Here is a 17,263-nt window from a genome sequence, read left to right on the forward strand (position 1 = left end):
GCAGGTTTAGAGGCATCTCCATGCATGGGCGTTAATAATGAGCCGGCGCCGTTCGCTAGTTTAGTGCAGCGCCGGCTTTTGTGGCAGGTGATGCAAGGTTGAGGCAGGTTTTGTGGCTTTCATGTGTTTGAAAGGGAAGAGATGGGGTTGTACATTACAAAAGCACACACACGCACACGCGCACACACACACACACACACACACACACACACACACACACACACACACACACGCGCACACACACACGCACACACACACACACACACACACACACGTTATTTATTCACCATGATGTAAATGTATAGGGACTTGTTAGATGGACAGGTGAATGTGCTATGCGCGCTTATGTGTCTTTAAACGTGTGAATCTTTGCACATGAAGGCATGAGTCTATTTGGCCGAGTTTGTACTGTAACTGTATGCAGGGGTGTCGCAAGGGGGGGGAAAAGTGGGACTGCGTTACTAGGGCCCAAGGTGGAGGGACCTTGATTGTTTTATACTTTAGCTATTGAAAAATAGCAGATATACAAGCTCACAGCGCGGCACCGAGTGCCACGCTGCGAGCTTGTAGATCTGCTATTTCTGAAAATGTGTGCAAATCTTTGAATATATGTATTTTTTTAAGCAAACATTTGTAACTATTTTTCAATAGTTAAAGCACAAAACAATGCGTAATGCGTCCCCAGTCTAAATGGGTTAAACCCCCTCCCCCTATGAAGAACATTCATGGGGGGCCCGCAAGTGAATCCTTGTACCCAGGGCCCAGAATGTGGTGCGACACCCCTGACTGAATGTGCCTGTGTGTGTGTGTGTGCCTGTGTGCTTCCGTATGTACCGCGTGGGTCACCATCACATCCAGCGCTCTACACACAGTCCTTGCAGCCACACTCCACGGGCTTCTCCACGTCCTGTGTGAAAGACGTTCCGTCGTCGCATTCAAAGGTCAGCCGCCGGCGCCGCACCCTCAGTGGGGCGCAGCACGAGGCGGCAGCGGTGGCGGTGGTGGCGCCCGGTGGCTCTGTGCCCGCCTGGCAGCGGCCCCGGCATTCCACCCAGGAGAAGGCTTTAGACGTCTGGCACTGCGCAGCGTCGCGCTGTACCCGGTGGAAGTCCCTCACCACCTCGCCTTGACACGGGGACTCTGATGGGCGTGAGAGAGAGAAAGAGAGAGCGAACCAGGGTGGTCTGGTGGTTAGAGGCAGTGGCGTCTGAGTTTTTTTTTTAATTTTTTTTATTAAAGGAGTAGTTCTCCCCCAAAATGACTTTTTTTCTATTGATTACTCACACCATAGAAAATTCAGTTCAATAATATTTTTTTGTTTTTTTGTCGCATTGGGGAGGGGACCCAAATGCTTTTGCGTCCCCATCCAGAATCGATGGGGGTAAAGTGATTGCAATCAAATGATTGTCTTAGGATATAGAGACAAAAAACTAAAAGTATTATTGATCTCAAGTCACCACGGTGTGAGTAATCAATAGAAAAAAAGTCATTTTGGAGGTGAACTAGGTTAACGCCCTACTTGATCAGACTATACAGTGTCACACAATAGCATAAAAAGTAGCAGATCTGCAAGCTCGAAACGCTGCGCAAAGCAACCCATTTTGAGCTTGTAGATCTGCTACTTTTGATGCTATTGCTATTGTGTACTTTTTAAAACAGAATCCTGAAATGTAACAGTTTGGGTTTTTGGACATGATGGTTTCCACCCGACAGAGACGATAGTCACTTATGGAGATTCATATAAGGTTGGTCAGGATCATATCTATAGAATTCTATAGAATGACGCAAATCGGAAGATTTTAGAGTGCACTTGTGCTAGATCAGAAAATGTAATTTCTAGGCTGTTGTGGCACATATCTGATATTCTCACGGGCAAATATCATATTCTGTGTGGTTTTGAGCCATGACAAGATCTTATCTTTACAATGAGGAGTTGCACATCAGAGGTTCTGTGACTGTGTAAGTGCCCAGTCCCCAGGGAACAGAATGACCTCATGTCATCTCTGTCATACATAGAATAAATTGAGGTTAGTTCCTAAAAGAGAATCCTCGTCTGAAATGTAGCATTCAATATCTCTGAAGTATCACAGTATCATAACTACAACAACATTTTGTACTACCAAACATTTTGTAAAGGCTATTCATGCCTTTCAGATGGAAGATATCTGTACCACACTTGAGTGGAATCTCAAGGTCTCCCCAAACATGGACTATTGACTCCTTGCCTTTGTATATGTGGGGATATATTCACCAGTGGTACACTCATTCAAATCCATTCAAGTTATCAGGGCCGCACAGACAGATTGGTACATTCACCTGAAGTGAGGACACGGCGCTATGAAAGGGCTGCCTCAGTGAACTGTACAAACAAAGTACTTTCCGAAACCTAACATGAGTTTCAAATAAGGACAACCACTGAGTCTCTCCCAAGTCTTAAGTCAATATAGCTAATGATATAACATGTAGGGCAAGGTATAAAGGACAACTTTTGATATTTACATACTTGTCCATATCATCTAAACAACAATATCAGTTTTATCTTTTTATAAAACGTATGTCGCCTCTGACGGATGGAAACCTTGAACGTCCAAAAGGGAAACTTTTCAGGATTTAAAAGGATGCAAAAGTAGCAGATCTACACGCTTGAGGATCTGCTACTTTTGATACTTTTGTGTCACCGTACACCGTAGTATGATCAAGTGTTTACGAATTTAAGTCGTTTGATTTACCAAAAAACACAAAAAGATAGAATATGGAGATAAGAGGTTTCTGCCCGACAGCAACGATATTTATTGCAGAAGAAGTTAGACCAAGGCACTCTTGAGGGACAGTTAAAAAGCCTTTATTTTAGGGCTAATGCATGGCAAGAACAGGGTGACTGAAGGAGTCACCCTGAAGAAGGCATTGTGTGCCGCAACGTGTGGGTGATTTTTTTTATTCTTGCCATGCATTAGCCCTAAAATAAAGGCTTTTTAACTGTCTCTCAAGAGTGCCTTGGTCTTTTTTTTTTTTTTTTTTTTTTTTTTTCCCTAAAATTTTTATCCCACGATTTTTGTAACCCATTTTTTCACCCGGTGCCAATAGAGGCCTATCTGGGCCCGCCCCTTTCCCCCCTCCCCCTGAGCGGCAGCCATGATGGAGTCACTGCTGCAGCAGTGTGTGTCTATGTCTATGTCTATGGAGATGGGACTTTTAATGAAATTAGTCATTACCAGTCCCATCTCCATGATATTTAGATCTAATTCCATCGCCAGTCCCATCCTTATGATTTGTAGATCTAATTCTATCTGTTCCATCTCAATTATGTTTAGGTCTAATTCCATCGCCAGTTCTATCCGCATGATGTGTTGATCTAATTTTATCAGATCCATCCCAATGATTTTTATATGTAATTTCACCACCAGTTCTATCCTTATGATTTGTAGATCTAATTCCTCAGTCCCATCTCAATTATGTGTAGGTATAATTCCATCGCCAGTTCCATCCACATGATTTGTTGATCTAATTCTATATAGTTCCATCCTCATGATTTGTAGATCTAATTCTATGAGTCCCATCCCCATGATTTGTAGGTCTAATACCATCGCCAGTCTCATCCTTAAGATTTGTAGATCTAATTCTATCAGTCCCATCTCAATTATGTTTAGGTCTAATTCCATCGCCAGTTCTATCCGCATGATTTGTAGATCTAATTCTATATAGTTCCATCGTCATGATTTGTAGATCTAATTCCATCACCAGTCCCATCCCCATGATGTGTAGGTCCAATTCTATCGCCAGTTTCATCCGCATGATTTGTGGATCTAATTCTATCAGTCACATCTCAATTATGTTTAGATCTAATTCCATCGCCAGTTCCATCCCCATGATTTGAAGGTCTAATTTGATACAGTCCCATCCACATAATTCATCTGCTTACAATAAATGTGACAAATCTCTGTGAGTATGTATGTATGTAATCCACTTATCTCAAGAAACGTTCGTCCCACCGGCTTCAGATTCGGCACATGAATTAGATCTACAAATCATGTGGATGGAACTAGCTATAGAATTAGACATACAAATGATAGGGATGGGACTGGTGACGGAATTAGATCTACAAATCATAAGGATGGGACTGGCGATGGAATTAGACCAACAAATCATGGGGATGGGATTCATAGAATTAGATCTACAAATCATGCAGATGGAACTGGTGATGGAATTAGACCTACAGATGATGGGGATGGGACAGATAGAATTAGATCTACAAATCATGCAGATGGAACTGGTGATGGAATTAGACCTACACATTATGGGGATGGAACTGGTGATGGAATTAGATCTACAAATCATGGGGATGTGACTGTATGGAATTAGATCTACAAATCATGCAGATGGAACTTGCTATGGAGTTAGACCTACACAAAATTGAGATGGGACTAATAGAATTAGATCTACAAATCATAAGGATAGAGCTGGCGGTGGAATTAGATCTACAAATCATTGGGAAGGATCTACAAATCATGCGGATGAAACTGGCGAAACTGGCGATGGAATTGTACCTACACATTATGGGGATGGAACTGGTGATGGAATTAGATCTACAAATCATGGGAATTAGATCTAAAGAATATGGAGATGGGACTGTATCAAATTAGACTTACAAATCATGGGGATGGAACTGGCTATAGAATTTGACCTTCACATAATTGAGATGGGACTGATAGAATTAGATCTACAAATCATAAGGATGGGACTGGCGATGGATTTAGATCTACAAATCATGAGGATGGAACTGTATAGAATTAGATCTACAAATCATGTGGATGGAACTGGCGATGGAATTATACCTACACATAATTGAGATGGGACTGATGGAATTAGATCTACAAATCATACAGATGGAACTGGCAAAACTGCCGATGGAATTGGACCTACACATTATGGAGATGGGACTGGTGATGGAATTAGATCTACAAATCATGGGGATGTGACTATCGAATTAGATCTAAAGAACATGGAGTTGGGACTGATAGAATTAGATCAACAAATCATAAGGATGGGACTGGCGATGGAATTAGATCTACAAATCATGAGGATGGAACTATATAGAATTAGATCAACAAATCATGTGGATGGAACTGGCGATGGAATTAGACCTACACATAATTGAGATGGGACTGATGGAATTAGATCTACAAATCATAAGGATAGAACTGGCGATGGAATTAGACCTAAACATAATTGAGATGGAACAGATAGAATTAGATCTACAAATCATAAGGATGGGACTGGCGATGGTATTAGACCTACAAATCATGGGGATGGGACTCATAGAATTAGATCTACAAATCATGCGGATGGAACTGGCGAAGGAATTAGATCTAAATATCATGGAGATGGGACTGGTAATGACTAATTTCATTAAAAGTCCCATCTCCATAGACATAGACATAGACACACACTGCTGCAGCAGTGACTCCATCATGGCTGCCGCTCAGGGGGAGGGGGGAAAGGGGCGGGCCCAGAAAGGCCTCTATTGCCTAAGCTGTGATCCTGGGCTCTACTCTCCCTCTGCCAACCTGGGGAGGGCCCCGAACTGAGCTCATGCTTCCTTCAATGCATGAGGAGTGAGCAGGCCGCTTCTTATCACCTGACAGGGGGAGCTTCCCCGGTTGGACGTAGCGCGTGGAAGGAACACGTTATTCCAACCAGTTCCATTCCCCTCCATCAGGCGCCCCGGCTGGCCAGGGGGAGGCTTTATAGAGACCAGGATTACTGCATGTTTTTGTGAGGGTATCTACCCTAGGAGACACGGGGAGAACATGCAAACTCCACACAGAAAGGCCCTTTTGCCAACCCCACCTAGGGTGTGGGCAAAGAGTGCCTTGGTCTAACCTTTTCTGCATCACTTTTGTCACCTGACTACCAAAGAACACCTTTCCTGGGAGATTTTTACTCTACAGCCAAACAGATGCACTCCTTACTCTCTGTTTTCTAAACGATATTTATTGTTTATGAGAATGCCAAAATATAACATAAGTACAGTTATTTCATCAGTAAAGAACCCCAACCCGCTCATTCAGTCGACTTTAAAAAATAACAGGTACGTGCACACATAGATATCAAACGGGGCTTGAGCCCCTGCCCTTTTATCCATCTGTATAAAGTGCCCTCTACAGAGCATGAATGCAGTTTTTTACTACGGTAAAATAAACGCAAATGCCCCCTTTCCATGGCATACCTGAAGGCAGCATTCAAGAGAATTGCCTCGTCCAAACTCTCCTGAACTTGAATGCAGCATCTTATGCTGAATGAATTGCCCTCACTGTGTAGGAATCCATGCCGTACGCCACACCTCCAGTACTTCCTTTTTTATGCTTAAGTTTAGTGTGGTATATCAAGTACCGAAAATAGCCGACCTCCAAGCTTGTGAGTTTGGAGGTCTGCTATTTTCGATATTTTCACCAAAAGGCCCTTTTAGAAATTTCAGCCCCTGCCTCTCAAAAATTCTCTGCACGTCCCTGCATAAGAACATAAGCAATAGATAACATGCCGTATCTTATACCCAGTGTTGGGCAGTAACGAATTACTAATAATATATTACTGTAATATTATTACTTTATCCAGTAACGAGTAGTGTAAGGTATTACTCTGCCAAAAACGGTAATATATAACGCTTTACTCCGCCAAAAAAACACCTCGTTACTCGTTACTTGTGCCTCTCTGGCAGGAGAGGAGAGCAGCGCATCATGCGCATGCAGCTGCTTAATTGACGGTCGTTAACTTCTTTTGAAGTCCTCTGAGAGCCTAGGTCAACTTGACACAGTAGCGCAGCGAGTCGTAGATTGCGTTGCCACACACACACACACACACACACACACACACACACACACACACACACACACACACACACACACACACAGAGAGAGAGAGAGAGAGAGAGAGAGAGAGAGACCCTCCTCTTCTCATTTACACACAAAGACACAAGCTCCCGTATCTCACACACAGGGAGAAGTAGTTTCTCTTCATCTCCGTGGTGCTGGATTGTTTTTCAATTTACAGATACTCCTAATAAAGTAGGCTGCTTTCTGACTATATCCCTTTATTCTGAGGGAAAGACCATACAGAGCCTATAGGGTCAAAATTACTGACAGTTTTAAATTTGTATCAGGCTTGTAAATGCACTGATCACGGCTGTCAAATAAAGCTTGTTTGGCTGATTGGAGACTTATTTTTCCAATAAATTGGATTATGTTCTAAAAGGAGCTGGCTAAACAGATTGTGTCGTTGTACCCTACATCTCTTTTCTTTTGCGGGGTAAAACAAAATAAAAAAATAAAAAAAGTAATATAACTTAATATATTATATATTACTCTTGATTCCAAGTAATAAGTAATATAATATTATTACTTTTTCCAAGGAGTAATAAGTAATATGTAACGATTACTCTCCTAAGTAATATTGCCCAACACTGCTTATACCTGTGTCACAGTTGTCCCCATTGTAGCCTGGGTCACAGACACAGCGCGGCCCGTCCTCAGTCTCCTGGCACTGTCCATGTTGACACTGCAGCCCCTGGCATGACGGGCCCTCTGCTGCTGCCTCCGACACCGCCGCCGCCAGCTCCCCCTGCAGGTGACACAGGGCACCGCGGTAGCCCTCGTCGCAGTCGCAGCGGTACGTCTGTGCGCCTAGCGCCACGCACGAACCCTTCACGCACCTGCAGGAATGCATACGACAGACAGAGGGAGTTGAGGAAAGAGGAAATGTAGGAGAGGAGAGGGTAATGGAGCGCCCGAAGTTTGACGGCACCGCCGCTAGAGGGCGCTATCGGCCTGGGTCACAGAGTAATTCTTTTCCCCCATTGGAATTCCCATAAGCAAATCTTAATTCCAATACTACTGTGTCTACCAGGTGTTGTGGAGTGAAGTCAGGACTTCGGTATTCTAAATCGCGGTAGTAAATTATTGCTATAGACTTATAGAGTGTTTGTTCAGTCACACTCCAACTCTTTGATAAACAGAAAATACAATTTCCGAGCTGAAAATGCATGTGTCTGTTTAATAACGAGCTGGAGAGACACAGAGACCCCTGTTACTGGACAGACCCCTGTTACTGGACAGACTCCTGTTACTCTATAGCATTTTACCCTTCCTTTAAGTGGTTAACCTCACCAGTGGCTCTCAAACTTTTCAGGAGGCAAACCCCCCAAAAATCTAATTTGAACTGGGACCCCCCACCCTGACAAGCAATTGGAATTGTGGGAGTTGAGGCATTACATAGCTTGTTGATCAGCCATTTTCACAATCTTTAATATTATTTGACAATTTGGCCAATGTTTGGTGTTTGTTGTTGATCACTTTTGATGCAGTAATGGTCTTTTATCATTTCATTTGTTTATCTGTTTTTTCCCCCAGTTATTACAAATGTCTTAAAAGTCCTTAAATTGTCATGTGGTCATCTGGGGATGAGAACCACTGAGCTACACAAAAGACAACAACTCACTTGTTTCCTTGACAGGGGTTGGCTTCTGCCACCGGGGCAGCGTCCACCTCCGCTGCAGCGCCCCCTGCTGTAGGCTGGTCACAGTGCTGCCCCGTCCAGCCTGGCTGACAGTAGCACTGAGGACCCTGTAGGAGGAATAGATTCAGTTCACACTTTAGAGCTGGAACTTTAAGGTCAATTCTAACTAAAGGATTGTAATGGATTTGGCATAATTATGCACTAAAGACTCATCGTCCAAATGTAAGAAATCTCAAACTGATTTAACTGATTTTATAAACACATCATAATTAGAAATCTAAAATTTGTCCCTCAAAATAAATTCAGTCGAAAATGGCCTGACATCAGTCACGCGCACGCACGCACGCACGCACACATACACACACAATTCATTCATTCATTTTTGGGGATGGGTATCGTTCACCTTTTAATCGATACGATACCTTTTTCGATACCTGGGAATCGATACGATACCTTTTTCAATACCATTTTTGATACTTTTTATTTATTATTATTATTATAATTATTATTTGCCTTTTTCTATGGGCTATTTTATAGACGTTGGATCATTATCATAATAATAAATATTATAGGCTATTCTCGGCTATTTTCACAGTAACGAGTGTAGCCTATTAAAGCAGTCATTAAACTTTCAGTAGCCCAACTGTTACAGATGCGACCGGCAAGGGGTGCATTCAAAAGTATCGAAACAAGGTATCGTTCGTTTTTACGTGAACCGATACTCGTTAGTATCGACGTCAGTGAATCGATACCATTAAAAGTATCGCCGACGATACCCAACCCTATTCATTTTTGAGCAGTGCTAGTCGCTCCAATACGTGGCTTTGTGATATGTATGTCCATGAAAAATGGACAGGTCTTCAAATACGTACGGTATGTCCCTTTTATGATTGAACAATATAATGATGAGACGTTAGGATTGGGACGATATGAAAATGTCATGTCACGATTATTGTGACAGACATTGCGATTTACAATATTATCGAGATAATCAAAACATCCCCACCATCCGTTATCCTGGGGCGGAACATTTGCCAAAAATAGCTGATCTACAAACTCTATCATCACCAGCAGCAGCAGCACCGCTCACTTCACTCTGGTGTGATGTTTTTGTATTATTGTATGAAAACAAAATAAAACAAAAGATCTAAATGTTGTCCAGAAGTCAGAAGTCTTCCTGTGTGTATTGGGCATTAATGAAAAAGTCGACAAGTCGACTCAGTCGACTTCATTACACAAGTCGACTCCCACCAGAGAAAGTCGAAAGTCGAAGTTGAAAAAAAAGAAAAGAAAAACGTTCTATTGTGAAAATAGCAGATCTACATGCTCACAATGCCTCGCGTTGCGAGGCATTGTGAACATGTAGATCGGCTATTTCTGCCTCTATATATTTGACAATTTGGACAATGTTTAATTTGTCATTTTAGAGGTATTAAAAAGTCCTTAAATTGGCACTTTAGAAATGTGAAGATACCCTCTATACACTTAAACTTTATGTTGTTTTTTTACAGTTGAGTGAGAAAACAAAGTTGCACATTAAGTTAATCATCTGGGGACCCCCCAAAATAATTGGGGGGTCGTTCGTGTGTGATGTGATGACGTCATCAAACGATAATGTCGACTTCAACTCAACTTTTCACTGAGTCGAGTCGACTTGCAGAAATTACAAGTGGTTAATGCCCCAGTGCTGTACCTGTGCGGCGTTGGGCTGACAGAGGCCGTGCAGGCAGTAGAGCTTCTGACAGGGCTGACAGCCCGGCACCACCCCCGGGTTCATGTGGCTCCTGGTGAAGTCCTGCAGCTCGTGGTTGATGTACAGGTTCCTGATGCAGCCGTGGAAGCTGGAGAAGTTGAGCGTCTGCGAGGACAGGCCCTGGGAGGAGGAGGGCAGCACCTCCTCGGGCATGCCTGGGGGAAGGCCAGGTAAGAAGGATGCAGAGAGAGAGAGAGAGAGAGACAGACAGGAAAATATAGGTGAAGCAGAGAGCTGGAGAGAAAAGGGTGCGCCGGACAAATTCAAGGGGTGGGTGGGTGTGTGTCTGTGTGTTGCTGTGTTGCTGAGATGCACTAAATGTGCTTACGACTATATACTGTAAGTAGGCCTGTCACGATTATTACGTCTAATAATAATTATTTGATATAATCGCAATTATTTTGTCATAATCGTCATAATCATTTACATGTTGAAAGATGTTCAGATATTTTCAAACATTGTCAAAAATAGTGGAAATAGCCGATCTACAAGCTTGTTGATCGGCTATTCCCACTATCAATGTTCGTTTTTAAGTATACAGTTGTCAAATATGTCAGTCATTTCTTTGCATATTTAGGTTGTGTCAAATTATGAGTCATATCTGCCATGTGCAACTTCAAAGCCTACAAGCCAAACAGAAATGTAATTATCAACAACAAAAACAAATAAATCGTTAATCACAAGTATTTGAGTGACAATTAAACGCCATGTAAAATGTCATCATCGTGACAGCCCTATAGAATATAGGTCCATGATTTCTCTGACTGGTCTTTTGTTGTCAATTGAAAGTGTCAACAGGGAGTGCAAAGAGGATGCTTGATTAGTTTGGAAATACATAGGCTGTTGTTGACGCTTTGCCTCCAATAGCTACAGTATGTCACCTTTTTTTCTTGATTCTCAGTCCATGCTTCCCGGGTGGAATATAAACAACCAGAAGGTGAGGAGGAAATGTAAAATCCCTTTGACACCAGTGGCCGGATCTGTCCTTAAACATAAAACCGTCGACCCCGTAGGTCAAGCCTAGATAATGTGAAGTATATCAATATATACCGGCCAAATATAAGCGATGCACTTAAATCCATTCAGAACGGGTACATATTATTGTGTATCATTATTTTATGCTTTAACTATTGAAAAATAGCAGCTATACAAGCTCGAGCTTGTAGATCTGCTATTTTCGAAAAAACGTGAAAATTTGAATTTTGACCCGATTCTATAAGTGTCTCTTGAATCCTTCTAAGACTTTTTGAAAAACCCTCTGTTTCTATGTCAGCAATCTGGCCAGCCATCGTCAAAGAAAAGGTCCTTTTCACTTGAACTGGAGCTCAGTTAGTCTGTTCTTGAGAGACTACCATGTCAGTGGTGCTCAAACCTTTTCATGTGAAGGACCCCCAAAATGATATGTATTTGGCCACGGACCCCCATCTCAAAATATTTAGTTCCAGGGACCCCCCAGAAGCAAAATTTGAGTTACAAACGTTCACTTTGAAAATACATATATTCAAAGATTTGCACACATTTTCACGACTTTTTTTCAAAAATAGCAGATCTACAAGCTCGCAGCGCGGCACTCGGTGCCGCGCTGTGAGCTTGTATATCTGCTATTTTTCACTGGTTAAAGCATTCAATAATCCTAGGCCTAAATTGGTTAAATCCCATGCTGCTGCTGCTGCTGCTGCTGTGGAGCTGCAGCATGGCCGACAGGAGAAGACAGTTGTTGTATTATACAGCACAGGCTCCTCTCAGGTATGATAATAGCTGTAAAACATGTGACCTAGGGTGGTCAAGAAGACCCATGGATTATACGGTCTTCGGTGGAAGGGGTCAAGGATCAAGGCAAGGCCAAGGACACGATTTAAATAATCGACTGTGTCTCTGTGGGAGTGGAGAAACAAGAGACGATGGTGCACTGCACGCAGGTGCACTTCATTGTTCTGTATCTGGTGAATAATGTTGGGTGTCTTACCGAGTGGTATAAAGTAGCTGACACTCATACACTCATGCGCTTTTAGAGCTGCTATTACCACTATTTTTGAAAATGTAAATGATTATGACGATTATGACAAAATAATTGTGATTAGACGATTATGTAATAATTGTGCCTACCGATATAGTCATAAGCGCATTTAGTTTAATCTCATCTCATCTCATGGAACACCTGTGCATTCAGTCTTAATGTTTGTTAACAAATAATTGGTCTATTGGGACATTCCCGTCACAAGTTGATGATGTCATACAGTATGTCCATGTGGAAGAGCCATCTATTGGAGAGTTGCGCCAGTGCGGGGGCAGAAAACAGCACTGGTCACGTGGTTATAAGTAGCTTGAAATGTCACTATTTCCCCATAGACTCCAATGCATTCCGTAAACTTCCGGTCCAGCGCTTTGTCACTATTCGCCAATAGAAGTCTACGTAGAAGACCTGTCCCTATGAAGTGTATGGAGGTGGTGTAACTCTCCAATAGACAGCTCTGCCTCCCACATACAGCGGGGCCTCTCTCGTCAGTACAGTATGTATTTCATCACTGTCGGGCAAACCTCATATCTCCAATTAAGTTTCAAATTTGTACGTTTTCTGTATTTGGGTGCATAACATAACATGGGGTCTCACCTCCCACATACAGAGGGGCCTCTCAGTACAGTATGTATTTGGGTGTATAACTCACCTCCCACATACAGTGGGGCCTCTCAGTATAGTATGTATGGGTGCATAACGTGGGGTCTCACCTCCCACATACAGCGGGGCAGTACAGTACAGTATGTATTTGGGTGCATAACATAACATGGGGTCTCACCTCCCACATACAGAGGGGCCTCTCAGTACAGTATGTATTTGGGTGCATAACGCAGGGTCTCACCTCCCACATACAGAGGGGCCTCCCTGCTCAGCGGCTGCCCCCCGCTCCTCCCCAGGCTGCCCAGCGTGGTGGGCTCCCCTCCGTCCACCGACAGGTTCACCATGCGGTCAAAGGTCACCAGCTCCACCGTGTGGAAGTGTCCGTCGTTCACCGTCTCGGCACTGTGTGGACCAGGAACATGCAGAGAATGTTAGAGAGGCAGGGGCTGAAATTTCTAAAAGGGCACTTTTGGTGAAAATATCGAAAATGGCAGACCGCCAAGCTCACAAGACGTTGCAGTGCGACGCGTTGTGAGCTTGGAGGTTGGCTATTTTCGATGGTTGATTTCTACACAGAGAGGACAATTCTTTCAACATAAGATGCTGCATTCAAGTTCAGGAGAGTTTGGACAAGGCGATTCTCTTGAATGCTGCCTTCAGGTATGGCATGGAAAGGGGGGCATTTGCGTTTCTTTCACCATAGTAAAAACTGCATTCATGGTCTGGAGAGGGCACTTTTTACAGATAGGTAAAAGGGCAGGGGCTCAAGCCCCCTTTGATGTCTATTTCACCTTCTACTGGTGTCAAGAAACCTTCAGCTCAATGTAAGTATGAGATTTTTACGAACTTTACACTTGATTTTATTATCTTAGTAAACATTTTCATGAACACTTTATATTTTCAATCACTAGTTTAAAGTATTTTTTACATCATCATATGGTCACATTAATTTTTATGATAAAGTAGGCTATATTTTGAGGTTTTCTACTGGTTATGCAGCGTGAAGACCTGCCCTCCAGCCAATAGGATTCATTTGATTCATTTCCGTGTTAATTTCCGGAGCGGATGTCAAAAGATATCGGATTTGCACTCGCTGAAAAAATAGGCTTCATTTCGGGCCTGTAGAAACCAATGGCGCGACGCTGTTCATTTCTTTTTTTCTTTTTTTTTTGATCTTAACCCAGGCAGCAGGGTTCGGCAACCTTTCTGACATGAAGTGCCAAGTTTAAATTTTCTTGATAGTCAGTGTGTCAAAAAAAATGTTTTTCTTATAATTTTCATCCCACGATTTTGCAACCCCTTTTCGCCCAGTGCCAATTGCCTATGTAATCCAGTTCCTTTCCCCTCCATCAAGCGCCCCGGCTGGCCAGGGGGAGGCATTATTGAGACCAGGATTACTGCATGTTTTTGTGAGGGTATCAACCGTAGGAGATATGGGGAGAACATGCAAACTCCACACAGAAAGGCCCTATCGCCGACCCCACCTAGGGTGTGGGCGCTGATGACGCGGAGGGAGAAATACACCTCCAGCGCCCACAGCGTCCCCCGGCGGGAATCGAACCCAGGAACTTCTAGCTGTGAGGCGAAGCGCTAACCACTGCACCACCATGCCCCCATTGTGTCAAATTTAATTATGAGATCAGAATAAATATTTTGATTGCCCATATGAATAACAACCTTTATTTTACTTATTTTTTTACTTCTTTTGAAATATATTCTTTCACATCAGGATGTAATGATCATTAGACTCAGAGCAATAACGCACCTACAGTATTTCCCAGACTCTCTCCCCAGATAGAGTTCAGAGTTTAAATGAAGGTAGAATTATGTGCAGGATGTAATTTGCATACAGATGTGAGGGGACTTCATTTAATTGACTGCATTTTTAAACAGATTTTATTTTAAAATAAAAAATCCTCTCTCTCACACGCAGGAGGGCACACACAACTCTGTCAGTCAGGATTCAGTTTGTGAACATCCAAATAAGAATGTTCTTCACCACCAAAGCCATACACAGTATATACCAGGGGTCTTCACCGTTTTCAGGCCAAGGACCCCTTAGCTAAGAGAGAGATGAAGCAGCCAGGGACCCCCACAACCTTTTCATAGATTCCATATAGTTTAATCGTTTGACACCACTTGAACCGTCAATACTTAATAAACTTGACCTTTCACTCTATACTTGGTCTGCCCTTTTTCCCCTCTACACCAAAACTCTTTGCCGAAAATAACGTGTTGTGAGCTTGTACATCTGCTATTTTTGGCTACAGTTCTCAGAATATGGACACTATGGTTCAAGTTGTTAATATAAAAAGGATTGGAAGATTTGGAGGACCCCCTGTAGTAACTCTGAGGACCCCCTAGGGGTCCCAGACCCTCTGTTGAAGACCTATGGTATATACTTCATTATACAACAGAAATAGCATCGGCTACTTGCTACTTAATTTAAATTTGGACCAATAGGGACGCCAGGATTAATATGCCTAACGTAATTTATTACATTGTTAAATTGTCATGTTATCAAACATAAAAAAAGAAAAAAACAAGAAAATGCATTCCTTTTAATTCTGCCTGGCCAGAAGGTAGGGATGAAAATGAATGACTAGAGGAGAGATATTAAAATCAGGGCCCCCACCTCCCCAGTGTTACTTAATTATGCCTTAATTCATTTTTCTTCTACCCTAAGAAGGGTCTTATGGTGTTGCCAAATTTGTTTTCTTCGATTTTCTTTCTTGCCTTTGTTAATTTTATGCCATTGTTTTTAAACCCTGCAGCGCTTTGTGATTTAGCAAAAATGAAAATAAATAAAATGTATTATTATTTATATTTATATGATTATTAATATTATTAATATGATTGTTCCGAATGGCTGGAATCAGATCCAGTCTCAGACTACCACCCAGCCACTCAACATCTTAATTAAGTTGTTGCGCAAAAGGTGAGCTGTCGACCGCCTCTGGGCTCTGATTATTAAAATTAAGCAGTCGATACAAATCCTACAGCGAGTCGTCGATATTCCAAAACAGTGTGTTTATTATCAGTATATGAGCAGGGGTGACCAGCTGGTGCAGAGCAGGGGTTAGTGGGTGATCTCTGTAGCGACTCCTACAGCATGGTCATTTAAATTAACTTAATTCTTAATTAAGTTATGTCTTAATTGGGAACTATATATTGTTGCTATCGGGCAGAAACAAACCTCATATCTCCATATTTTAACTTTTTTTTAACACATGGGAAGCCAAGGTTTCTAACATTTCTAGCTGTTGCTGGTGCCGCCGTTCACTTACGCTTTTGAAGAGCTTCGGAAGCTTTGTGCGTGTGCACGTGAGTGTCCACTGACGATTGAGGAAGATAATCCATTTGTTTACAAACGCTCGCGAAACTAAAATCCAAACCGGGGCCGACCATCGCGGTAAAGTGTCGCCGTGAAAACAATCAGATCTCTGCTTCCCTGGTGTTCTTTGCACCTTATTCAGAGATAAAGCCCTTTTTATGTTTCAGCATAGAATAGAAATCAATGCAGCCTAGACACATTATGACATATGGACCAGGGTCTTTCACAGGGCACACAGCATGCGCACAGCATGCTGCACAGTTAACCCTTTGTTTTCTCGTTGAGGAAGGAGACAACTCCTTTTGGCAGAGCGACCTCTAGTGGCCTTATCTCGTTACTGAACGAGTTTGGCCCCTTGGGTGTTAAGGAATGCCCTACGTGATCATGCTAGTGCGTCACACAAATGCATCAAAAGTAACAGATCCACAAGCTCGAAACGTGGCACGTGGCGTTTTATGCTTGTACTGTTAGATCTGCTACTTTTGTTGTTGTATACCATGAGAAATGTCGTAGCTTGTCTCTGTCTGTGTCAGTCCTTCAGTCAGTCAGTAAGTACACATTTCTACAGTCTATTGGTTCCCTTGTCACTGTGACATCACTCTGACATCATGTTCTGATGTCACTGTGATGTAGGGGAACCACTCTTAACAGAATGGGTTTGCTGCTCTGACATCACCAGATATGGGCAATGGGCATTCCCAGATCACACTTGCAAATTAATTACATCCTTGTCTGTTTTATGCCCAGATATGGAGATCTCTTGTAGCAATGGCTGTCAGATCAATCTAGAGTACATGGATTCTTCCAACCGACAGAGATGATATAAAGGAAATAAGTAAGAAAAGTAATATTCTATTGTGAGGTCAGATCGTTGCTAGGTTTCAGAGCTGCAACGATGTCAGCTAAGTGGCTGAGTCACCACCAGAGAGTCTGACAAGATCTTAATCAGTGGGGTAAAGTAACCAAGTACATTTACTTAAGTGCTTTTTGTACAATGTTTAGGTATTTGTACTTTACTTGAGTATTTCCAATTTCCAATACTTTTACTTCT

The 17,263-nt window shown here is 42.5% G+C and overlaps 1 protein-coding gene across 1 annotated transcript in view; it reads right to left on the reverse strand.

The window, feature by feature from the left end:
• Positions 1–862: 862 nt before the first annotated feature.
• Positions 863–17,263, reverse strand: part of slit1b (slit homolog 1b) — a gene marked incomplete at both ends in the record, with an annotated part of 121,692 nt that continues 105,291 nt past the window's right edge. The window contains 5 exons of the mRNA XM_080722501.1: positions 863–1,140; positions 7,467–7,705; positions 8,491–8,615; positions 10,202–10,416; positions 13,120–13,280. Coding sequence (XP_080578627.1) covers positions 863–1,140; positions 7,467–7,705; positions 8,491–8,615; positions 10,202–10,416; positions 13,120–13,280 — 1,018 coding nt within the window. The remainder of the gene's footprint in view (positions 1,141–7,466; positions 7,706–8,490; positions 8,616–10,201; positions 10,417–13,119; positions 13,281–17,263) is intronic.

The sequence above is a fragment of the Nannobrachium achirus genome (assembly GCF_963921795.1).
Source record: "Nannobrachium achirus genome assembly, chromosome: 3".
NCBI classification, from domain to species: domain Eukaryota; kingdom Metazoa; phylum Chordata; class Actinopteri; order Myctophiformes; family Myctophidae; genus Nannobrachium; species Nannobrachium achirus.